Source organism: Astatotilapia calliptera, chromosome 18 (genome assembly GCF_964374335.1).
Source record: "Astatotilapia calliptera chromosome 18, fAstCal68.1, whole genome shotgun sequence".
In the NCBI taxonomy this organism is placed as follows: Eukaryota; Metazoa; Chordata; class Actinopteri; order Cichliformes; family Cichlidae; genus Astatotilapia; species Astatotilapia calliptera.
The window spans coordinates 28,538,994-28,565,379 of NC_137439.1; the positions used below are offsets into that span (position 1 = coordinate 28,538,994).

The following is a 26,386-nucleotide window of genomic DNA, read 5'->3' on the forward strand; positions in this document are numbered from 1 at the left end:
ACCAGTACGTTGCCTGTTGATTTTACCACTCCCAAATATTTTTGCTATCTCCCTGATACGTTTATGATGTTTTTTAAGCCCGATGATGGATTTGCCCGATGATGGATTTGCCCACTGATATCTCTTTGGCCATCATTGTTACTGAGAATGACATTAATCAGCTATCTGCTTAATTGCTTAATTTATTATAACCAGGAATAACAAGGAAACAGGCCTCACCTGTTAGTGGGAAAGGGGAAGATTAAAAAGAGAAAAGAGAAATAAGAGCTAAATACAAACTCTCAGAAAGAGAAGACCGCAATTAAAGAGTAAAAAGAGAGGTACGAAAAAGACGTCTAGCAATCTGAGCTTAAAGCAGCATAGCTAAGGGAGGGTTAAAGGTCACCTGATCCAACCCTAACTGTATGTTTTTATAAAAAAAAAAGAAAAGAAAGAAAGCTCTAAGCCTAATCTTAAAAGTAGTGAGAATTAGGGTTAGTCTTCTGGATCCAAATTGGGAATTGGTTCCACAGGCCTGAAAGCTGCAGGCTCTGCCTCTCATTCTACTTTTAAATATGGCCTGTAACTGGTAATGGTATAGCGCTTTACTAGTCCATAAGGACCCCAAAGCGCTTTACACAGTCAGTCATCCACCCATTCATGCACACATTCACACACTGGTGATGGCAGCTACATTGTAACCACAGCCACCCTGGGGCGCACTGACAGGGGCGAGGCTGCCGGACACTGGCGCCACCGGCCACGATCACCCTCCATAGTAAATACCATAGTAACCACAAGTAAGCCAGCAGTCTGACAACAAAGTACTCAGTTAGGATAATAAGGCACTATGGCATCTTTAAGTTATGATGGGGCCTGATTATTCAAGACTTTGTATATGAGAAGGATTTTAAATTTGATTCCCTGATTTAGCAGGGAGCAAATGGTGAGAAACTAATATGGGAGAAATATGCATTTTGGATCAACAGAAGACTTTCCAGGGAACTTTGAAAACAGCCTGACAGTAATGAATCACAGTATTCCTGCCTATGAGTAACAAATAATGTGTATGTGTTAGTCCCCATAGGGAAATTACTCCTCTGCATTTAACCAATTCACCCAGTGAAGCAGTGGGCAGCCACCAATGCAGCGCCCGGGGAGCAGTGTGTAGGGACGGTACCTTGCTCAGGGGTACCTCAGGGTAGCCGTTCAGTGGAGTCAAAACCCCGACCTTCTGATCATGGGGCAACCACTCTACCTACCTGCCCCAAATGGACTAGCTTTTCAAAAATGACTCCAAAATTCCTCACACTGTTAGCAGACATCAGGGTAATGCCATCCAGAGTAGAAACCTGGTTAGAAACCACACTTTCTAAGATTTTTAGGGCTCAGGTACAATAACCTCAATTTGTTGGAGTCTAGGTGAAGAGAAATTCAGTCAGGAAATTCAGTCATTTGTGTACTGAAGACTTGTCTGTAGTTTAACTAATTGCTGGCTTCACAGATAAATATGATTGAGTATCATCTGCATAGCAATGTAAATGTATGCATTGTTTTATAACACTACCTGAGAGATGTAAAAATTCTTTTTTTCTCCTCAGTGTTTTAATCTGAACCAAAGAATTGTCAGTAGAGGTACATGAACATGTGTGAATGGATCTTTGTAAACTACCTTTGCGAGTGTGTGTGTACAGGACAAAAACAATCACACTTAGGTGCAGCAACCTTTATTGAAGGAGCTCTTATGAAACTACTGCGGCTGTGCATCCCCACGGTAAAAATATCTTCTTTAACAAAAAGGGTAGAGGCTAATACACTGAAACTAGTAGCACCACAGATAACAACAACAGCTCAGTGACTCTGAGCCAATGAAGATAACAACACCTTTGAACTTCCACTTAAGGTGATCTAAAAAGCTGTGTGTATTTTTCTGTGTGTGGGTAGGTGTGAGAAGTGCCATGTTTATTTTCAAGGTTTCCACCATGGCAGATTCCAAGGTCACTGAACCAATGTATGCATGTAAGCGTATGTGTGTGTGAAACTGAGGCTTTTCTGCTCCACAGACAATAAAGAACAGTTTTTTATCATTACTCTATTATTTGAACCAGCGACCATAGCACAGCTGTTTATGGACCAACGCCCCGAGGCTCTGTGTAAAACACACATTCACATGTAAATGATGTCCACACACTGAGAGGGTTCACACATACTCACAGACAGAACCACACAGGTAAGGTCGAGCTGTGGAGTTCTGGTGAAGCAGGCTTTCTACATAAGCCTATCTGATGTCACATCCTGTTTTGGTGATTTAATATAACTTTGACATAATGAACAGTGTGAGTTTTCTCCAATTGTGGACTAAGTTAACACTTAAAGATCATGGAGGTGGAGTTTAAAATAAATCAGTTCACAGCTGTGATTGGTCACTTCATTTTGCGTTACTGTCACACAACAGATCTGACACCACTTGAAAGAGTGGCTAGAGTTATAATGAAAATAAGAAAAAAGAATCCACATTAGACTCTAAACACAATCCTTGAAAGGGCAGGAGGTCCGGTCCTGGAGAGGCAAGTAAGTGCTGTTTCAAAGAGCCTTGTTTAAAGCTGAAGTCAGAGCTGACAGTGATACAGGGATACCTGAGTAGAAATCAGCCTAATGCAGATGAAAGCTAGAAATAGACACGTGCTAATACTGATGGCTCTCCAGGACCGGAGTTACCCATTTATTTGGCACTTTTTTACCCTGAACTTTACCTCCAAGGCAGAAATTTCTAAAAGTGGGAGGTTTAGGTCAAATACCTTCGTTTGGTTATGATCTCAGCGAAGGCACCGGGGTTTGTACACAGCCTAACATGGTCTGCCTTGGAGGATCAAGTTGGGGTAAAAAAAAAAAAAAGGTTTCTGGGTAATTTTTGAAGAAATTTAAATTTTTTCTGCCACACAATCATTAGTCGTTTTGCGACTTTCTTTTCTTTTTTAAACACAGTGTACTGTAAATGAGTGAGACTGAATATTCATTGGACTAAAAATGTAAAGCGTATTAGTCCTGTTGTATGGTGTATCCCCATTCAGGGCATGGACACCCTGCGGGAGACGGTTTGGTAAAAGACCCCACGGAGCAGAGATGGGTAGTCTGGGAGACGGAACAGATGGCGCTGAGCGTATGTGATGTCGGCCAGCCGTCCTCTGCTCACCAGAGTGCGCAGGTTAGCCTCGCTGACCTGGGTGCCAGCTGAGATGACATAGAGCTCAATACCAGCATCCGCCACCTCGCGAACACGCTTCTCCAGGACAGGCTGGGTGACGCCCTGAGACCTGCCGTCAGAGAAGAGCACCAGCTTCTTACTGCCTGCTGATCCATCCCCGCGGGAGGCTAAAGTCCTGATTGCAAACTCCAAGGCCTGGGTCACGCTGGTGCCATCGTTTTGGAAGGTAGCTGCTTTAATTTCCTCAGACAACACCGTCAGATTGTGATTCAGCGGCGCGTCCAAGCGAGCATTCCGACTATACTGGCCCACACCCACTCTAATCTGGGCACCAAGCGACCTGTTTGCGTTCAGGAAGCGATCAGCCAAGTGTTGGGCAAAGGTTTTGCTTATTTCAAAGTTCTTCTGGCCTACGCTGGCCGAGCTGTCCATCATCACCAAAATATCGGTACTTTGAGGAAACTCGACTGCAATATAAGCAGAAATAATACACACAACACATCTGGTCAGAGATTTCCAACACAGGAGAGAGAAACACAGCATTTATTTATGATGTCTTTAACATCCAGATTCTAATTTATTGTTGGTTTGGGGTTTTTTTCGACTTTCGTTCACTGAATAACGTGACTGTGTTGAGATGTATTTTTTTCAAACAATCCTTAAAATAATATAGAAAAGGTGAGGCAGAGGCAGAAGTAACTAAAATTAAATTTTAGCCTAAAGCTTAGAGACAGAAACAGAAAAAGGGAATTCGTTCAGAGTTACCTCTAGCCACTAAGCACAAAACATAGAGGTAGGAGGGCTGACTCTGATCTGAACGTCAGAGCTCATGTGGGGTCTGTCACTGAGTCTCCTTCCTTCTGCTTTAAACTGTTAGACCTTTTCTAAGTCTGAGTAACACAAAGAAACTGATAACATGCTTTTATGCCAACAAAGCTGGATAATTGTAATGCCCTGCTAGCTGGTCGACTTAAAATGTGTTACATCAGCAGAAGTTAGATCATTTATTTGGAGATAAGAGAAAGATTATATTGATTCTGAAGTCTATACTGGCTGCCTGTCAGTAGTGAATTCAAAATCATTTTACTTGTTTTTAAACCACCTCGTGGCCTTATTCCAGTATCTATGTCTCACGTGCTGATGGCATATAAAGTATTTCAGGTCTTTTTCTTGTTCCAGTGTGGAGGAAGAAAATGTTTAGAGGCAGCCATGAGGTTTTACCCACATCGCTAAAACAGCAGCAGCACCCAAGAGCAACAGAAGGTTTTTGAAATCTCTAAAAAGAAATTTAAATCAAATCTTTTATGCTGAAAAGATTGGATTTGGGGTTTTCTTACATGTCCTACTGATGTCGCATATTTTTATTTGATTTTTTAAAATAACTTTCTATGTTTTTAACTATATCTTTAACTTTGTATTTTTGTTGCTATTTTATTTGTGATTATTTTTATTTTTACATTTTTAATGTAATATTTTAATATCTATTTTTAAATTGATTTAAGCTTTATTTGACTTACTCTTATCATACCTATAGGCCATTTCAAATTTAGATTTATTTCTTGTCTGCTGCATATTAATTTATTATATAATTTATTTGTTCCTCCTTATTATGTCTTTTTGACAGTTGTGAAGCACTTTGACCTGCACTAACCTGCATGAAAGGTGCTATAGAAAAATAGCTTTGAACAACTGATTTCTGAATGAGGGATGTAAGACATTGTCAAACCCAGTAAAATAGTACAAACATAATACAACCCAGTGTAACTGTGTATTGGAAAATAATATCAGACTTACTGGGACATCTGTAGTCTGGGCATTTCTTCTCTGTAACAGAAAGCACAAGATAAGTCAGTTTATTTCCAAATTACTGTTTCCAGCTGGTTAAATAACTGCAAGATCAGATACTGGCGTGTTGTTTTGTTACTACAAAGAAGTCTTTAATGTTTCTCTGTTACCGCAACTGACACAGACGCCTGGATATCGCTGTATATCGTGAATATGGTGTTGCTAAAACAACACTAATAACTAGATAAGGAGTGCATTCATAGGTTATTTAAATATGTGGAGCTGTGCTGTACCTTTACAGATTCTGTCTGTAAGGTTCTGCAGGAAGTTGTCGTCGAGAAGTTCAGCAAAGTTATCCAGCACGAAGGAAAAGCCTGGTTTGGGGTCGCTCTTACACACCACGTCGTCGAGCTGCTCTTGGTTGGGCTCACGGCCTGAGTAGTCCTTTACTCCTAAACCACCAACCTAGAGATGAAGCAGGGACCTTTTAGGGTTGCCTGTACAGGGATGTGATTCAACCTTCTACAGTGTGTGTTTCAAAGTGTGTCACACTTGCCTGGAGGCCTTTACCACAGAGTATGTTGAGGGGGGTCTTGTCTCTGTCGATATCAGAGCGTCCATCAGTGAGAACGAGAACGACTTTGTTCTCTTTCCTCATGACACTGATTGTGTTGCTCAAAGCAAAATCAAGGGCCTCGCCTGTGTACGTGGCCTCAGCTAGCCACTTCATGTCTCTCACTGCCCTACACACACACACACACACACACACACACACGCACACACACACACACACACACACACACACACACACACACACACGCACACACACACACACACAGACACACACACACACACACAGAGAAAACGTGCTTAGCATTGAAACATAAGGCAAAATATACAACATGCTGTATTCAAAGGTTCTTTCATTTTATACATTTAAACAGTCATTTCTGTTTCCAGATAAGTAATTACCACTTAGAGTGTATTTAACTTAATAGCGACAGATCTATTTCTGATCAGATCTATAGTGCTGTTTTTTTAGGGTAGAAAAGTCCCTCATTGTCCATTATTGCCATTGTTTGTATTGAGAGCATCATAAAGGCATACAGGGGACGTTACTTTGGACTTCTGACCTGCTCGTCAAACTTTCTAATATTATCTTTAAAAACGCTTTAAAAACGACTTAAATATCCACTGCTTTTGTTTATATTGGCAGAATTTAGGGAATAATCCTGGTATATGGGGATTTGAAATATACTATTATAGTTTGCATCTATTTCTTTCAAGTTGACCCCAAAATGTCTTATAACTTTAAAGAAAATATTATCAAGAGAAAGAGAATGAGCGGCCTTGTTAGTTAGAAATCTAAGTTATACAGGAAACTCTCCATGTTCATGTCCGGTTATTGAAAAATCAATACCTATTATCTATTACCTGCTCCTGCATAATGTTTGTGTTATCAGCGTAAACATCTGCAATGCTACCCTTCTCTCATTTTTTACTGCACTGCAAAATTCTTAAAGTACATTTATAAAGAACAAAGAAAGCCAGAGACTCCTGCCGCACGCGTGTGTGAACTCACTGTTTGAATTCGGTGAGGCTTGAGGATAGTCTGACAGCTTCTTGGGCTCTTGATCCACTGTACTGGACAACACTCACTGTGGACTCGTCGACAGCAAACTGGAAAGAAAAAAACCCAAAGCACTGCATGGTGACTGTGTGTTTTGGTCTGTGTGTGTTTTCCTCTGTCAACATTTCTGTGTCCCACCCATCCTGACTAATTGCAACCAAACTGGGAGAGGAGAGTCACTGGAGAGACATAAAAGCATGTTCCAAACCCAAGAGAATATCTTTCATTCACACTTTTCTATTTTGAGGTTTGCTCTCGAGGCGAGCATTTCGTAACATCTCTGAAAAATAGCTTTAGCACCATTCTTGGAATGATTTTAAATAAACAACAAATCCCACAAAGGTCAAGCATGTGGCTGACAGATGGTGGTAGAGATTAGGAAAAAGGTGAAGAATATGAAATGCAATGCTGTCAAAACAGAGGATAAATTAAAGGAGGATGTTACCTTTACTTGCTGGTCTTTTATCAGCCTGTCAATGACTGTGATGATAAAGTCTTTGGCAAGAGCAAAGTTTGTAGAACCGATACTCTCTGAGCTGTCCACGATGAACGCCAGGTCCACTGGTGCACACTTACACTCTGGAGACACACACATGAATAATTTCATAAAGGCTAATCGTCAAAGTAGCTACAGACAGTGGAGAACAATATAGGCAATGACTCCAAACTCACCACAACAAGCTGGGGGTGATTAGAAGAGCATGGGGGAAAAAAACCACAAATCAAAGTTAATGAAATGCAGAAATAAATGTATCATGATACAATCTGCTTCGGTTTTCATTAGGGTTAGCCTAGCACTGAGCTAAAGAAGGCCAACTGTTTAAAGTGGCCCTATTATATCAATTTCCTGCACCATATTTGTATTTTAAGACTGTGTAAGCTTTGCTTTGGTTCAGTTTTAGCTGTTCTTTTCTTAAACTAAAAACTTGAAGCTCTCAAAATGCAATAAATGCCATCTTCTATTAAAGCACTAGCTTAAAATACCTGAAATACTCTGTGAAAAAAAGTGAAACAATCCTCAATGTTTACTCCATATTATGACCTAATGAAAGCTGCTGTTACTTTTTCTCTGGGCTGATGATCTAAACTCAAACGCTATTATTACAAGTTTCTGTGCCACACTGCTCTGCATCTGGCTTTCATTTCCAGTTGAAAGGAAACAAAGGAAGCGATATTAGCCTTAACATCTTTCCTGTTGTGAAGAAACGAGAAATGAGCAGGAAAATGCTTGTGGCACCTTCCCAAAGGACTGTGGCTGTGTTTTGAGCACTTCTCTTATGATACTTTTGCTGCATTGATGGGATGAATATACCAAATGGCGCAGCTGGTTATGAACAATGAATAAATCAAAAGGAATCAATGGTTTTGGACTTCAAGTCAACAATGGTAAATATAAAATCCTCTCATGCTAGGCACAAAACCGTCCAATACATCCAACACTTACAACCTCCGAAAGCAAACGTTTGGTCATGACCCTGTTCAAATAGGAAGATGACAACCTGCCAGTTCAATCAGCTCAGCAGTCCATAAGTGACCAGCAACCTCCAACTAAGACCAGTATGTCAGATGTCTGTCCATCATCCAGGTCATGGCAGCCTTAAGAGCTTGTCTTAACTTCTTTAGCTTGTCAAAACGTTTCACCTCTCATCATTCAACAGCACAACCCTCAGGTGTACACTTGTACTTAAAGGACAATGACAATGTTCATATTTTGGACCGAGTAGACAGATGGTTTGTAAAACCAGTAAAGGAGGCCACCTATGTCCATTGCTACATTGTAGCCACTGTCTTGAGATCCCTTCACTGTTGCTTCAACCCCCCACCTCACCTCAAGTGACATCAATAGGTCACATGACAGAGGAGGGCAGGGTCTCACAGTAGTTTCAGTCTTAAACACTGCTGATGGTATTAACCAATAGTCAGTAGCAGGTCAAGTAGCAACAGCTCTCAGGATCATTTCCAAAGGAGACAACACTCAGTAGACATTAAATACCTGAGACTCTCCACCTTTCGTTTTTAGTGATGAAGAAGCGTCTCTAAGTTCAGTTGTGTTCTTTTTTTCAAGCTCTTAAGAATATTTCAGATGCAGACCTATGATGGCCAGCAGATGTGCATAAACAGATGTTTGTGAACCATGTATAACTGTTTAAACACAAAGTTTATTTGGATTTTTTTTAAAAAGGAATGATGGTAGAGGACTATATTACATCAGTAGATGCTTATTTTGTTAAACACTGTTAGTGGAGCAACATCCATTCATTCATTTTCCAACACTTTTCAGGGTCTGGGACACAGGGTCAGCAGTCTAAGCAGAGATTTGGACTGCCTCATCTTTGCAGTAGCCTAAGCAATGATGCGGTGGCAGCACTCTGCACCACTCCTGATGCTACACCAATCCATCTGTCCATTTCCCTGAGATACCTGAGCAGCAACTCCTTTGTGACCTGGAATGAGCACTCTACTCTTTTCCAGCTGAGAACCATGGCCTCAGGCTTGGAAATGCTAATTCTCATTCCTGCTGTTTCACACTGGGCTATAAACTGCAAAAGCAGAGGAGATCCCGAGGCCACAAAACCAGAAACCCTTCTCTGCTTGACAATAACTAAAAATTGCCTATCCATAAAATTTATAACTAAAATCTGTGTGCAACCCTGCTGGTTCTTACCTTTGGCAATGCAAACCAAGCTGTTACTAAGGTTGTATAGGCACAGAATGGCCCATGACAGCAGGGCAGACACTTCATACTACTAAAGCAATCCCAGAGGACACACTGAGGGATATCTTATTGTTTTATTGTCTATAAAATACATGCAATATCCTTGAGAAGAAAAGGAGTTGGTCATATGTTCAACAACCAGGATGAAAATCAAATTGTTCCTCGTGGATCTGAGGGTCGACCAATGGACAGACTCTCCCAAAAGCACCCTAACAAAGAACATCCCAGAGAGCTGAGGTTTGCTGATTCTGCTAAAGTTGGACCACAACCTTGTTTTCCCTTCTTAAAAAGAAGAAACATCACCCCAGTTTGATAAACCAGAGGCACTATTGTTGAGTTCCATGCAGCTTTGCGTTGGTGTATCAACCTAGACAGCCCTCCAGTCGAGAAAGTTGCCCAGTCTACATGACACTGAACCCCACTGAAGTCTAGGTTCCTCAATTTTCTTTTTCAGTTTTTCACAAACCTACTTTTTCACAGTAGGTTTCTAAATTCCCCTCTGTAAAACATCACCTTATCATGGTGGAGGGGATTAGATCCTATACTGGGATGGGTCTCTCAAGGAAAATTAGTGCTGGATATGGATGTCCAGTTTGACTAATACCCAGTATGGTTTCCTCCTCAGTTACAGTACAATCAGGTTCAAATTGAAAAGGATAAACAGAATAATTCCCTGTTTATCTTAATGTAAAGTCCAAGACTGTTCCAACTGTTCAACATCACTACCCAGACTGCACTGAGACTTTTTAAAAATCAGATTTAAATGGATGACGTTCGTTTTTAATCGAAGAGGCTATACATGTGTTTTTAGTTAGACTTTAAGCCATCCTTTTTTCTGACTGGGTGATCCTGACAACCAGAAGCTTCAAACAGCAGGTCTTCTGTTCTCTTAGTCAGAGCTCTTTGCCTGAGATGACCACATTAGGGAGATCCCCTGTTTATGACATCATACAAACCAAGACTGAAACTGACAATCTGAGGTCTTAACTTTTGGCTCACAGGGATTACTTGTACATATGCTGACCTCATTATCTGAAACATCTGCAATGTTTAACATTCGCACTCACCACTGTAACTGTAATGTATATATATATACATACATATGAATGACAGAGAAAACTTTAACATAAAGAATTTAAATTCTGTGAGTGGGTGTTCAAGAAGGCAAACCGTTAAGTCTTGAACTTACAGCAGAGCTTCATAATGATATCCAGAATTTCACAATCCTGAAGAGAGAGGCAGAGGATACATTACAATATGGCCGCAGACCTACATCACATTACATAATATACAAACACGACACACAGCCAGCTCCCTGACTGCTTTTGAGCCGCTCCAAAGGAGAAGAAAATGAAAACATGACTACGTGATATTTTACTTAGAAGTCAGTGAGCGCCTTGGGGTTTTGTGTTCAGGAAATTGGTTGTGTGGCTTTGGACTGAACATACAGTATCAGTTGCAGATGCAAAACTTGCACAGCCTCAAGGGGGAATTAAGTGTGTTAGCACTCTGGTGCTACGGCTAAATTGAGGGCGAAGGCTCACATTAATTGGATTGCTTCAATTTTTATCTTGATACTCACATCGGCTCCTGGTGGTCCGGGAGGCCCTGGTGGTCCCTGAAAAGGAGATAGGGAGACTTGAGTGATTCATCCTCCTGAAAAATGTCTATGTTTTTTTTGTTTTGTTTTTTCTTTTAAAAATCTGTCCAAAGGTCTATCTGGTCTGGCTTCAAGATGACAGAGGAAAGTTTTTGTGTTTTAGTTGGAATTAAAAAATGTGGGGGGCTTCTTTGAAAAAGACGTTACTCCTCTGACTGTACGCAAGGTTCTCACCATGACTGAACCCACAATCCGCGCCCACACATTTCATGCTCGCCACTGTCGTTCTGCAAACATCTGAAACGTCCAAAAGTTCACTGCCACAGAATTTTGGGAGTCGTTTTTTTTTCTTCTCTCGACTGTAGGAAAACCATCTGTTATGTTTTAGCCGACATTAAAGCTCTGTTTAAGGGCACTCGTTTCTGTGTAAAAGACACCAGACTAGCACACACACATTACAGAATGAGAAAGACAGGAAAAGAGAGCGAGGGAGAGAGACAGCCGTTAATTGTAGAGAAGAACAGCACTCGGAGCACATGACGCAAACTTTTCAGTGGTTCCTCTCAGAGAGCGTGCGATCATTTAGATTAATGTCATATTTAGATCAAGCTTTGTTTATATTTTCACATGAAGCAACACCACAAAGTTTAAGGTTTAAGGAAACATAGGAATGATTGTTTTTCCATCTCTTAGCATGTGGTTTGGTGTTGTGGTGTCTGTCTGAAACATGGAAATGGACAGAGTTGAAAGCTGGCTGTGCTCTTGTTAGCTCACTTTCTTAAAGGCCTGCTAAGTCTGTATTTCTTTCCTATTAAGAAGAATTAATGTTTTAATGAATTAACTAATCAAGTGCACAAATAACATTAACAGAAAAAATATGTCAGCATTGCCCATGAATCTATGTTTTACACATTCATACACCACAAACATACGTGCACACTCCATGTCATTCTTACCGGCCTGCCCTCGGGCCCTCTGTGACCTTTGGCCCCTTTTGGTCCTAGACGCCCTGGTTCGTTATTCTGTCAAAAAAGAGAAAATGAATGGAGATTAAAAGAAAGGGTCACACCTTTGGTTTGTTTTTCTCTTTTGAAATAAATGATTGTAAATCTTTTCAAATTACAGGATGAAAAGCTATTTAAAGAAACTAAGTTGATTTACACACTAATCACAATGAACGTGCAATGCTGTGTGGCAAAGCACTGCTAAACAATAACCACAGCTCATAGTTTTGTCTAAACTGGAAACAGCTGCAGTGGCACACACTTTTTAGATCCAGAGTCTAACTAAAACCTTCATACTGACTTACTGTATAAGTGATTACCTGACTGCAAAACAACCTGATTAGTGTGTGTGTGTTCATTTGTTTACTTTTTTTATGACTCTGTGCTTGACTATGGAAATAAGTAATAAATGTAAAACTTCAGAAGAGTTTTGTCTCCGAGTGTGGTAGTTCATATCATAAAAGTGGAGGAGAAGGAGAAAGTGGAGCACCGTCATTTATTTTTGTGTATACAAAGACAATGCATTCCTGCTTGCTCCACACACAGTTTCAGAAATTGTAAGCACGAGTTTGTTGCCTGATCTTGGAGAAATCCACTGAAGTGCTGTGCCATGTCTCATCATGGCCAGCTATCTAACTATGCAGCGGGCTAAAGGAGCCAAAGCCCCTGCAGCTGCTGCACCCTGACACACAGCTGATCGCTGTGAGAGCTAAACAAAATGATTTAGGACAATGATCACATCGTTGAATTTGAATGTTCCCACAAATACTTTTACACACTTAAAAATTTGAGAATGACGGCAGGCAGCTGAAATGAATTTCACAATAATCCAAAACTGAAAGCAGATACCAAAATAAAAGAAGATTTAAAAAAAAAAATCTTTGAAACACACGAGAAGAGCAGAAACTGTTTTAAAGTGGGTGCTTGTGTGCTTTAAACGGCTCATTTTGGATAAAAGTGTATTTACTCTCTTTTTTTAAAACGACTTCATAAACAATGTGAATGAAAATATTACAGATCATTAATGGACAAATGTCTGTCCTAGAAACCTTCTGATTGGGAGTGACATGTAAGGCAGGAAGCAGTGTAAGCAAAAGGGACTAGCTCACAGTGTAAAGTCACAACCAGCAGATCTGCACTCCTGCAACACAACCATCTACCTACAGTGGACAGATACAGCGGAGACATGAGGGCTGTTGGGGAGACGGTACTGCCAACCATCTGGCTTTTTCACACACATGCCAACAGACGTGAGCCTTTAATAGGAACACACACGTGTGCACACACACGCACACACACACACACACACATATATCTCAACATACATGTGCACACAATGCATGTGACTCCAATTACTGCTCAACTTCAAATGCTAGGATGTAATGAACATGAACTACATCATCCATAGTTACACAAACAGCCAGACAAATCATAGGCTTGATTTTATGGCGTTATATTTAGCGATCACATCCAGATGCAACTGTTTGTCATACCTTTTGCAGGATATGATCTTAAAAGTATGTTAGCCACAACTTTAAATAGGTGGGAAAGCCACACGCCGTTCACAGCCTTCCACCATCCAACAAAAAGCTTTTTTGTGAACAGCTGAGAATGTGGAAACAAGAAAGTCACTGTCTAGGGAGAAAGACATAAGAAGAAAACAGAAATGCATGCATGCCTCTGAGAATGAGTGGAACATAATAACTTCTTTCTGTTCACTGAGATATACAAAAAATGGCATCTAATTATGTTAACTATGGTTTTTTTAGTCTACGATTTTGTCATGGACCGATACAGGGTGCGGTGTGGAAATTAAACCATTGTTAAATGGTACGTCATTTTGGTAACTAACTGGACTTGTTTTCCAAACCTAGATAAGAGAACAGTCACCACTGGACCACTGTCCAAATACAAGGCTGCAGGCAACAACAGGTTAGCTTAGCACCCATTCTGCTAAACTAATTCCTGTGTGTTCAAAGTGGTTTACAATGACAGCATGCACCCACTAGCACTTCTAAAAGCTCATATATATATATATATATATATATCTTTTGTGCAGAATGCTGATTTATGTACCAGGTTAGCCCTTTTGGCATACCTCAAACAAGTATCATTGGGTTGAGTTAAGCTATAGTCTTCATGCTTTATGCTAAGCTAACCAGATAATTTGGGTTGCCTCATGTATTCATTTAACAGAATATGCCCATTACTCTGCTGTCAGAGTGAATGTATCATGTACATTACTGAAACATTACTACAGTACCAAGCAAATTTTAGTAAAATATTGGGTGACTGGGTGAATTGTACGGCATCTTATCCTGCTCTGGCTGCAGTAACATAAAGCTTTGATGAGTGGTAAACTGATCTGGCACTGTAAATCCACAGCTCACAGAGTGTGACTGTTCTGCAGAAAAAGGTCAGGGTGCACCGATGTATGGATAGAAACTTTTAAGCCATGAAACTCGAACCCTGGAAGTGAAATTATTTAAATGTAAACACGGCCAAGTTGAACCAGGAATAATCTCTCTCTCTCTCTCTCTCTCAACACACACACACACACACACACACACACACACACACACACACACACACACACACACACACACACACACACACACACACACACACACACACACACACCAGAAAAAAAGTAATGCAGTCCCCTCATCGTCTCTGCTCACTTCCTGGTAGCCTTGACAACAACATATACACAGCTGCATCAGCTCAAAGCCCTCATCCCCAATGTGTTCAAAAGTACTTAAAGCATTTCCAGCTGCTGAACAGGAGGAAAGTGTGGGAGAAAGACAAAAAAACAAGAGCAGCAAAATACTTCTAGACTACAGAAGAAAAAAAATAATGAAAAGCAGAAAAGACAAAAAGTCACTTTGTAGTATGAGACGTGTTAAAAGATGGTAAATGAATAAGGAGATATGAAAATATATCTAAAATAGTAGCCGTGTGACTCATATCCTGTCAGCTCTCTGCGCCAAGAAAGGAAAGGAGGAAAGATAAAATGAGATCAAGAGCGAGTAGCAACTCAAAAAGGGAAAAGAAGTCAGAGTTGGACTTACATCGGGGCCTGGATCTCCGGGCTCGCCATCATCTCCTTTGGGTCCAGGCGTCCCCCTGCCACCCTGATAAATGCACAGCAGATATAAACAGTTACAGGGGAGCACTGGCAAAGACAGATGATTAAATGATAATGATGATAAAAGGGCTAACAAAGCCCATTAATTTTAGCTCAGTTAATCGCTGCCTCTAACAAACGTGCATCCCAACATCTGATCTCAAATTAAAAAAAGAGTGCCCTGATTGTCTATGTAAAAAAAAAAAGAAGAACCTACCGGCTCACCCGGGTCTCCACGGGGCCCAGGATAACCCTAAAAAATAAAACCACATAAGCATCAAAAATATACATAGTTACAGCGAGAAAGCTGCTCCACACTTGAGATGCCCTAACTACCTACCTGGAAACCATGACAACCTTCTGTGCCATTTCCTGGAGCACCATCCGCTCCCTGAAAATAAGAAAGAGAGACACTTACAGATCCATCTGCACACACACACGACCGGAGTTATGATCGATAGCACACATCTGTCTCCCCCCTTTCTCACTCACCCTCTCTCCCATAGGGCCTCTGTCTCCTGGAGCTCCTTTGATTCCTCTCGGCCCTCTGGGTCCCTGAGAGAAGAAAGGAATGATGAGATTAGAAACACATGAAATGCAACATGAAAACATTTGGATATTGCTGACAGATACTGAGTGTGTGTGTGTCTTTGAGTTAATGTGTGGACCAAGACTGTGAACCAGTTCTATTTCTTGAAATTTCCACCTGAAAAACACCTAAAAAAAACTCTCCCTGATCACATCAGTGGGATCAGACGGAAGTTCAAATTCTAAATCAGAAAGTAAATAGCAGCCTCTCTCGTGATGATTCAGTAAATAATCATGTGATTCAGTGAGCTCTAAAACCAAATTTGATTAATCAGAAAAGAAACACAAACAAAAGTGCAGCATCTGTTTTACTGACAGTAATACTGAGCACTGATCCGTTTTAATAACAGACACGTCAGTCCCATATAAAGGCTTAACAGTAACTATTAGTATCTGCAATCTGTCAGAGATTCTGGCAAGCTGACTGCCTAGATTGTGTGATAACGAGCATCAAACCACCAACAGACATGACAAATGAAAACAAAGCTGACTCACAAAATTTTTATGGATTTAAAGCTACATCAGCGGGTTTGTAGCACTTTAGCCTTTGCTATCTGAAAACACAGAGTCAAATCTTTACTATTACTTTGTAAATGACATGAAAGTATGAGACAGTCTCTGTTTGCTTCTAACGTTCGTCAACTTTAAACAAAAAGGCAGACCAAAAAAGTCTCTCATGTAAAATTACAGTTTTAACTTTGGCAGATAAAGGGCAGTTCATTTAGGAGCCTCTCGCTCATGGAGGAACAACAAACTCCCAGAGTCTTCAAACACTCCTGCACTTTCATTATAACCTGTACATTTGTTTTGTTGGACTCACTTCTGATCCGGCTTGGCCTTCATCTCCTCTGTACCCGGGAGGCCCGGGCTTGCCAGCTTCACCCTGGAAAACAACAACATTAATGACAAACTGTTTAAACACTTTTACTGTACATAACAAAAAGGGGGATTTTAAAAAAAATAAAGTTTTAACAGCGTCACTATTTAACAACTACACTTCCCATGAGTCTTTGCCTGAGGAAAAGTTTCTCAATTTACTCAACTCTTCCCATCGCTGTGTCTATGTGAGCAGATAATCGCCCGGAGAGCAGTGAAAAAAGAAATTATGTTCTCTGCATTGTAACATTATTCAGTAGGATGTTGTGAAACAATTAAAAGTCACTGCTAAGATCTGGTAACATCTGGATCAATCTGAAATGCCGTATACGATATTTAGGTTTGGATTTAGGTTTTGGACTTTCAAGCAATAAGACAAACACACCACAGCACTTCTTTATATTCTAGTTAACACACAAAAAATACTGTTAAACACTCCTGTAGAGTAATGCTATGCCGTTATTCCGGTTGTCCGTTATTCCATGTTTTCCATACTAATCATTTCCTTAGTGTTCACTGACAAGGAAAGTAGCACAGTCAGAAGCACAAAAGAGCCATTGAACGCTCTGACATCACGGAGGTTGCCGCAGCTGATGCTTGTAACGTATTATTATTATTACACTGCCTGGTGCCTTATTAAGAAAAACCATGGTGAGGCTTTGGCTTGAGAGGACGGAGAGAAGAACTGAGTCAGAGGGGAAAGAGTGACTGTTGATGTTCCCAGGAAGAGGAGTAAAATGGAGAATAAGAGGAGGGGAGTTGGGGTTAAAGCAGGGAGGAGTGGGCAGCACTGCGGGGACACAGCCAGGTCTTACTTCTGGAAAACCTGGCCAGTTTATCCCCACTTAACATGAAATATGCACAACTGCTCACATGTGCGCATGCAGCCACTAACATGTTCCTACGAAAGGAAAAAAAGGATAATTCCAGAGAAAGAGCGAGTGGTTTATAGTTGGGGCTGTGCCGTGCTACACCACGCAGCATTGTAAGCAGGGCCGCTAACTGCTCGTGCCTGCTCGAATGCCTGCATGGTTGCTCATATTTGAGTGAGTGTTTCTGTCTTACGGGGGCGCCGTTGGGGCCAGTTGTGCCCTCCCTCCCTTGTTCTCCGCGGGGTCCTGGATCCCCCTGGCAAGGAAAAGAACAAATGTATAAATTAGACTAAAGGCATTCAAGACAGTAACAAAAGACAAGGAACGCAGACAGAGCCAGGCTTTAAAAAACAGTCAGCTCAGTGGGAGTACATGAGGAATTACACAAAAACTGTTCTATTAAGGTCAGTGTGGTTACAGTGGACTCACTATACTGTACACGTGCCAAACTGAATTTCCCATGAATTTCTGAGGAGAAAATGCTGAACTGGTGAAGGCCCGTGAGGGACTGGGGTTAAACCTTTTATCAGCACTTACCGGTTCTCCTCTTGGGCCTCGGTTTCCACGGGAACCTTGCTCCCCCTTCTCTCCAGGTAGCCCCTACGAGAGATTTTTGAGACGGTAACGTGCATTTTGGTAGCTGTCACACACAAAAACACCATTTTAAAGTCAATATATTTACTTTCTCGCCCGCAGGTCCATCATTCCCTGGTAATCCCTGAAATGCAAACATAGCAGAAACTTATAGAAGCTACAGTGAAAGTCATGAACTTCATTTTTTTTTTGGTTTTATCCAGCTTTATCGCTTACATCTTCGCCGCGCTCTCCTTTGTCCCCGTCAGGACCACGAGGGCCTGGATCACCCTGTCACGACAAACATGGTTAATTCTGTATCAAAGTTCCTGCTTTGTCATCTCTCGTCGTTTCTGTGTTTCTCTGTACGCTGACTCACCTTTGGGCCCAATGGTCCATAGTTTCCAGGTCGTCCTGGTTCGCCGTCCCTCCCGGGATCTCCCTGGAATGAGCACACAGCACCTTAATACAGGGCGTTAAAGGCCACACAAAATTCTAGCACCCAGAACTCCTTCTCTCTTACTTTTTCTCCTTTAATTCCATAAGAGCCAGGGTCTCCCTTTGGTCCATGCTCTCCCTGCGAGCCCTGGAAACACACAACACAGAGACAGTTTCAATGCATGATCAGAAGCAGCTGAGGTAACACTCCATCTTGGAGGCTGCCGTACTTGTAAGCTCATGTATATGTGTGTATGTTTACAGTACAGCTATATGGACTCATCCAAACAGTCTGACAGAAAATAATGTAAACTAAGCCAAAGATTAAAGAGCACATGGTCTGGTCTGCTGGAGATACCAGGCAGAATTTGTGTTTGGACCAAATAAAAAGAAAGAGAGCGACATTCCTAGGCATGCACACAATAGCTAACGGCTAATCTATAAACAAAGACGCTGAAAACAGCATTGGCTTATCTGAGGGTGTGTTAAAGTGTTCAGGAGTGTAATTAAGACAAAACATAAACTCTGTTTGTCCCAATGTCGACACATCTGATTGCACATTTGCAACTTTTCTAATTAGTGTCATGGATCTCATGATTAGCTCCCATTTGCACTTGGCCATGAGTGTTAATGGTGCTCGATTAAAGGTCATAAAAGGTTCAATGTATATATTTAAACTCACGTCTTGTCCAGGAGAGCCTTTACAGCCAGCAAGTCCAGGGAAACCAGGTTCACCCTAAAGGGGAAAACACACAAAAACATCTAAAAAACGGATACATCTGAGAGGAGAAAGATGGACGCATCAGATGGCCGGACTTTACTCACCTTGCGTCCGTCGATTCCATCCTTTCCCCTTTGACCTTTGTCTCCCTGAGAAGATGGAACAGATGGAAAGAATAGAAAGAATTAAAGCGAGAGGAAACCATAAGATTCCAGGGCAACCGCCGGTACAACGGCCTCTCTCTCTGAAGACAAGAAGTCAATATTAGCTCACCTTGTAGCCTTTGTGTCCTCTGTCACCCTGCAGAAAACACACAAACACAGAGTCAGTCACTCGAGAATATTAAAGCACAGAACTGAATCTTACTAAAATATATATTTTGGGGGTATCTGACAGTACCTTCCCTCCTCTTGGGCCACGGTCTCCCTAGAAACAGAAACACATACGTCATTATTATTACACAGCATGGGGGATGAGGTGAATGATAAGGTGGGAAAACTGACTGGAGGTCAGCGGTCATGACTAGACAAACATACACATACTCAGAGTTACCAGACTGCCTCCTCTTGAGAAGTCAAACTTAATTTACTTGGAGCAGGATTAATATCCTTCTAGTTTACTTAATAGTGCAGAAAATTTAAAAAACAAATAAATACTTTGCTTCAAAATATCATGAAGGCTCCCTTAGATCCCAGCTCCAATCTATCAGCATGTTTTATTAAGTGCACTGTACCTTCATTCCACTGTAACCGACAGGACCAGGGTCGCCAATCCTGCCCTGTAAGAAAGAAATGGGATAAACGGACAGTTTTTTCAGCAGGTGCACCAAGTGTTGGATGCCACATACTTTTTATGCTTATTATTGGAGGAAGCCACCTACCACATCACCAACATCTCCCTTCTCTCCTGGCATCCCTGGTCTACCTATTTCTCCCTGTAGAGAGAAGGGGAGGATGGAGGTTAGTCAACAAGGTTTAAATGGGACGGTTGGAGATCTGTACATAACTACATCTCTCAATTTTCCCAACAGCTATCCCACCTTAGAGCCAGATTCTCCATCTGGTCCTTTGTCCCCTCCAGGAGCCTGTAGGCAAACAAAAGTTAGCTCCAAAAATATAGTCCAAAGAGAAATCACGCTTGTGACTTATAAAATAAAAAAGGTAGTACTTACAACGCAGTCAAACGAGCAACACTGGAAAAAAAGAACAAAAGATTTTAAAAAATGAAAAGTGTGTCTGTGCGTCTATGGCTGTACAGAAGATTGGATACTTAGTTTTGCTCAAATCTAAGTAAGACATGCTGTTAGGCGGGTGCGATCACACTGGAAATACAAAAAAACCATGTTTTCTGGTGTCACCTGAACCTCTCACATACACAGCGGTAAAAACAAAACAAGCTATTATAGTTTTAATAGTAATCGCAGTAATCTCAATTAGCTTTTGGATGTGGTGGCTGTAGCATCTAGTGTGTGCCCTCAGTGACCTCTCCTAGTTTCCTGTTTAGTGAAGTTGTTTAGTGAAGTTTAAGATAAGATAAGATAAGATAAGATAAGATAAAACTTTATTAATCCCTCGGGTGGGTTCCTCTGGGAAATTCGATCATCTCAGTGAAGATTCACTGAGATGTTCACTTGCCTCAAGGACCTTGAGGCAACTGTTGTAAATTGGTGCTGTATAAATAAAACTGAATTGAATTGAAATATGCAGCACAAAAAAAAAAAAAAAAAAAAAAAAGAGTACAGCAGAGAACCCTGGTTTTTAAATACTGCATTTTGACTCAAAATGAATCAGCAGAGCTCATCAGATACAAATAAGATGTTAGGCTGTTTCTTTAAAAGCACAGTGCTTAATATTTACTCAGCCAAAAATATGTTTGAACAAACAAGAGCTGAACATTATTGGTGACATTTTTTTTTCTAGCCAGCCTTCTCAGCCCCAAACATGAGAAAACCCAGGCCGGCTTCTGCAGCAAAGCATGCAACAAGCAGTGAAGTTAACTTTATCTAAATAAAAATAAATAAATAAATAATTGGACATACCACATCCTTTGTTTCATTTGTCTGGAAAGAAGAGATAAACCAGGAGTTAGTTTGAAATCCAAATGTTTCAATGTTCAGAGACGAGAGAGAGAAGAGAAGAGAAGAGAAGAGAAGAGAAGAGAAGAGAAGAGAAGAGAAGAGAAGAGAAGAGAAGAGAAGAGAAGAGAAGAGAAGAGAAGAGAAGAGAAGAGAAGAGAAGAGAAGAGACGTACGATCATGTTAATGATGGTTTCAATGGTTGCCATCTTGCTGGTTCTGAGGTCATCTGCAGCAGTGAAGTTCTGTCTGTAGTTGCGGTCTGTGGCAATGAGAGACAGCCTGGCTTCCTGTAAATCAAACACAAACATCTTTATCTACGATCTGGCCACACTAGTATCCGAATGATTAAGATTAACATCTGCCAACATGTTCTTCCTGACATTAGCCGGTAGAGGAAAATTGTGAAATCCACCACGCAGAGATTCCTGGCATAACATGGTATTAAGATTAATGATACTTGTTTTTAACTGACTGTGAACAGAACACATTAAAAAAAAGCATTTTCAATACAGTGCATGCAGAGTTTAATCTGTATATCTGTTTAATCTAAAGAAGCCATGGTGGAATCAAAAACATTTGGAAAGATAATAATTTGTTTTTCCAGAATTCTATTTTCTTCAATTCACTGTCTCTTAAACTGTTTCACTGTGCTGTGGGGTTTACACTTGAGCTATGCTGGATTTGTCTTTAAAGCAGACCTTTTATGCTCTTTTTTTTTTTTTTTTTGCTCCACGTTTGCATGATTCACAGTCTAAACAAGCCTTGTTTATCTTTAATCGAGTCATCCTACAACCCATCAATTCAATGACCTGTCTGAAATTAAGCATCCCTCCCTCCTCCTTACTGCCTGTTTTCATCTTATTGGCTGGTGCTCAGAAACAGAAACAGGTGGGAGGAGCTTCTGTGCTTACAACCTGATATAGCCATATTAGAAGTTTCAGCTTTTACTGATATCCAGCAGAGCCTAGAGCTGCCTTAGCTAACACTCTGACCTCATTATCTGAACACTTGAGAAAAAGAGAAAAAGTGGACTACGCTCTTTAGCTTCATATGGCATCAGAAAGCTGAGTTGACCAGATCATCCAAAGAAAAACATCTTCTTAGTATGACATTTCTGTCTTAATGCATTTGCAAACAGGATTTGGTTTATAATCATAAGACTTATCCCTTATATTTCACAATTTAAAAAAACTAGAACAGATGTCTTCATCAGAGATCAAATAACCGTTATCATGTACACATGGCTATGTAAGTATAAACCCATGAAAATAAGACTGAAACTGATTTAAGTATCAAACTCTGAAATCAAAATTAACTTATAATAGCTAATTAGTGAAAATGACACGCCAAACCTTAACTCCCCCAAAATGTATTTGAGCAATGCACGGCTTCATTTGTGCAAAGTTTAATAAATGATCTGTATGTGTGTGTATGCGTTGTACCTCCTGGTCAGGTGAGATGGCGACAGCGAACACTTTGACCCCGTGTAGCTTGGCTTCGTTAGCAGCCTCCTGCACACCTCCACATGGCTCTTTGTAACCAGTAATAGGATGTCCATCAGTCACCACCACCAAATACTTGTTCTCATGGTAATGGGAACCCCTGCAAGCAGGTACACACGTATGCAAACACATTCAGAAATGTTGTCAGCATCTTTATTATTTCAGGATGAAACTATGCGCGTGCTGTTATTACCCAATGAGCAGCTCAGCGAGGCCCCTCTTGATGGCACAGTCGGTGTACGTGCCCTTGCCGATGTACGCGATGTTGTCGATGGCTGTCTTCAGGGCATTGCGTTCGGTATTCAAGTCACTCAGCTCCTTCACCAGTTTGACTTCGTCACTGTAGTGCAGCGCTCCTGAGTTCCATGTCAGGATGCGGTCACACTGGTGGCGCCTGGATAAGCAATGGTATTAAAATCAAACATGGTACAGACAGGCAGGGGTGGACCAGAACTATGCAGATTCAATCACAGTCATAGTCAGAGGGCTTTCTTTAAGTTTTTCTTTTTCATTCTGCTTCACACTTTCATCCCATTATATTTCATATAAAAGTAATTGGCAGAGTTCTGTCATTTGATTAAAAAAATCTAAGCCCAGGTGTTTAAAAGTTACTCTATGTTACATTTCCCCAACTACAGCCACTGTAAGTAGTGGGTGTGGTGGGTAGGCCAAAAGGACTCTGCACCTGTAGCCACGCCCACAGTGTATCCGAGTATGCTGTACAGTGCTCCTTACTGGTACCTGAACACTTCCTCCAGAACTGAAGGTAATTTGTGTGTGTGTGTGTGTGTGTGTGTGTGTGTGTGTGTGTGTGTGTGTGTGTGTGTGTGTGTGTGTGTGTGTTTCTTACATGTCTTTGAGTTGATCTATGAAGTCCTTGGCGAAATTTTTGATCTGGTCAATATAATAGGAATCCGGTGTCCTTCTGAGGGCAACACTCTCAGATGTATCCAGGACGAAGAACAGGTCAACAGGACACTCTGTTCACAAAGCAGATAATCAATGACTGTGATCAGCAAATATAATCCCACGATTTAAAAAAAAAATGAAGAAGAACGAAAAAATGATCCAACTAATGTGATTTCTAGCTGCTTAGATTTCTCTAAACGTGTTAACAATCAGCTTCAACACTGGTGAAACCAGCAGAAGTCATTACTTCAGCACCAGAGGCCTACAGCTCATTATAATGAGCAACATTAGATCATCTCATTGGCTGATCATGTCATACAGGTAGGAAACCTCAGCAGACTATCTGCATCTATAACATGGCTGTTTGCACAAACACCTGTCCTATGACTCCTGTCACCTCGGTGGGGGAGCCGGCCTGAGGTTCTCGGCTACTCTGACATCACATATCAGTCTGCTTTACAGCCAACACCTCACATGACCATTAGGTAAAACGATAGCGGACTAGGATTCTATCATCTTGGTTGTTAGTGCATCAAAATACAGCAAACAAACGACTTCATTGCATTCGACACAATAAACACACTTCAAGTGCAAAAGAATCGCACTAGAACATCTGCTTGGAAAGCACCAGATGTTTTCAGCAAACCTACCAGCAACTCTGCGCCGTTGGTCCTGCTGTTGCGCTCCAGCCATGAAAACGCACAGCAGCGCGAGGAGACTTCTGAGAGTCTCCATGATTAAACTGTGAAAGAACAACTAAACCACGGCACCCAACCCCCGACAAAAAACAACTGCGGCCCCAAGCCCCACACCTCTAAACTGATTTCGTGAAGTTTTGGCGATCCAGAGGTCTGAGGTTTCTCCGAGGCGAAACCCAAGAGCGCGCAGAGGAGGACCAGAGCGCACGGTGAGGGGAGAGGAGGGGGGAGCAGGAGGAGGAGGAGGAGTTTGTAAAGCTTTCTCTAAGGAAGCTGATGAGAAGCAATGTACCAGAGCGCGCACGGACCAGCAGTTTACGCCAATTACCCAGATGTGCACGCTTCCTTAAAAGGGGCCAAACAATAAACTGGTGACTGTCAGCGAGACTTCAGCATTCACAGAGCTGATTCTTTTTATTTTGGCATAAAGAGAAAATGTGGAAACTGGACATTTAGTTTTTCAGTTTCACATCGTTTATAGAGAACGCCCCTTTAATGTTATTTGGTCACTACGCGGCTGCCCCTTCATCAAACTGCCTACATGTCACCCACAAAAATCAAGAAACGCAAACCAGAATAGATGAAGCTGAAATCACTTCATGTTGCTTAATGAAAACCATGTGGCGCACATCTTGGAAGCATTTTGAGCTCTATTCCTGCAGAAATCTGCGGAAGATGGGGTGGGGGTTGGTGGGTGGAGCTTTAACACATCTGGTTCATTTTAAAAGTCCAGACCAACCTGAACATAAAAGCAAGACGAGAAGGGCGTGGGAGCGCGCTGCGGTGGGATGGTGTCTCTATTGACCCTTTGGAAGCAGCGCCATCTAGCGCTGGTTGAGGGCTGACCTTGGAAGCTACTTTGGAAAGAGGGGGTGTTCATTTGGCAGGGTGTTGATGGGGGGGGGGGAGGTGGATGCTGCACAGTTGCTGCCGACATGTGTGTGTGTCTGTGTGTGAAGGCATCGAAGGTCTGGCCTGGACTCAGATTTTCCACTGAGATCACCGAGTTAGGGAGAGAAGGAGAGCAAAGAAGGGAGAGGAGGAGGGACTAGGAAGAGAGAGGGGGGGACACATCTGGTTATGATCTGTATTTATTAGCAGGCTCTCATTGTAAATCTGTAGGATTTTTGGCAGATGTGGTGCTCAGCATGAAGTGTGATGCATGCATTTCACAATACGTGCCTTCATCAGGAATACATTATTCCATAGTAAAACTCACAGGAATGCACAAACAGAGCTCTGCTTTAAGCTTTGTTTTTGTGAGTTACACAACCCCCTGGAATTTATGAATCTGACAAGTTGGACTGGAATCTGTTTCATTCACTAGAAGCAAAAGCTTAAGCTATACATGTGAAGAAACAGGAGACGAGAGGCTCGGGGTGCTTCCAGAGAAGACCAATGTTCACAGGAAATCAGTAGGATTTCTTAGTAAGCTAGAAGGAAGGCAGCCAACGCACCTCCAGCCAGAAGATGCTAACATCTTGCAACATTTAAATCATTACGACAGCCAACTTTGGTGGTTGCACCTCCCTGTGAATGGCAGAGAAATGGGTTTGTTTTGAGAGAGAGTAAAACTCAAAGGTTGCTATGGACGAGTGAGCATGGATGAGATGTAACTGGGATGGGGAGTAAGAAAAAAACCTGAAGTTGAAAAAAGACAAACAGAGCTTCTTTTTTTCCCCAAAGGAAAAAAAATCCCATAAAACTCAGCACAGATGGAAGAAATTAATGGTAATGCGTCTCTTACATAATGACACATCATGTTTGCCTGAATTTCAAGTTAAAACACAAAACTGGGAACAAAGTGGTCCGAATCCAGCTGTTTTTTAGCTGGATGCAAAGTAGAGAATTGAATTTAAAAGCTAGATAAAAATGTGGTGATGCTTTTTATGCTGCCTTTAAACACTTCAGAAATGGCGGGACCCCAGTGAGGAAATGAGGAAACGAGAAGAAACTGTGCTTTAATCAAACTTCCAAGCTGTGCCAAAGAAAGCAGATAAAGGGGACATGGGCCACAGCTGCAAAGCTGTATTTGTTTTCCTGACAAATAAATAATTTGATGATAGACAGTCATTATATCAGCTCT

At 41.4% G+C, this 26,386-nt stretch overlaps 1 protein-coding gene across 1 annotated transcript; it reads right to left on the minus strand.

Annotated features, from left to right (window-relative positions):
- Positions 1-1,690: 1,690 nt before the first annotated feature.
- col6a1 (collagen, type VI, alpha 1) lies at positions 1,691-24,532 on the minus strand. The gene is made up of 35 exons (XM_026148913.2): positions 24,253-24,532; positions 23,544-23,673; positions 22,887-23,087; positions 22,634-22,793; positions 21,365-21,478; positions 21,153-21,173; positions 20,286-20,306; positions 20,154-20,198; positions 19,995-20,048; positions 19,848-19,892; positions 19,514-19,540; positions 19,388-19,414; positions 19,219-19,263; positions 19,076-19,129; positions 18,479-18,541; positions 18,335-18,397; positions 18,193-18,246; positions 18,065-18,100; positions 17,920-17,982; positions 17,576-17,638; positions 16,455-16,517; positions 15,539-15,601; positions 15,387-15,437; positions 15,264-15,299; positions 14,991-15,053; positions 11,872-11,937; positions 10,898-10,933; positions 10,505-10,541; positions 7,272-7,280; positions 7,045-7,178; positions 6,552-6,649; positions 5,526-5,712; positions 5,263-5,434; positions 4,979-5,008; positions 1,691-3,651 (listed from the first exon to the last, which is right to left on the minus strand). The coding sequence occupies exons 1-35, from the start codon at positions 24,335-24,337 to the stop codon at positions 3,047-3,049; spliced, it is 3,021 nt and encodes a 1,006-aa protein (XP_026004698.2). The 5' UTR covers positions 24,338-24,532; the 3' UTR covers positions 1,691-3,046.
- Between the last annotated feature and the right edge of the window lie 1,854 nt (positions 24,533-26,386).

What these genes read in the sequence shown, in the direction of transcription:
- col6a1 (XM_026148913.2), bottom strand. Translation starts at nt 24,337, where the DNA reads ATGGAGACTCTCAGAAGTCTCCTCGCGCTGCTGTGCGTTTTCATGGCT. An exon ending in GAGGACACAAAGGCTACAAG is followed by an intron (nt 19,264 to 19,387) that starts GTGAGCTAATAT and finishes CCATCTTCTCAG; the next exon opens with GGAGACAAAGGTCAAAGGGG. An exon ending in AAGGCCAAGCCGGATCAGAA is followed by an intron (nt 15,602 to 16,454) that starts GTGAGTCCAACA and finishes TTCTTCTCTCAG; the next exon opens with GGACCCAGAGGGCCGAGAGG.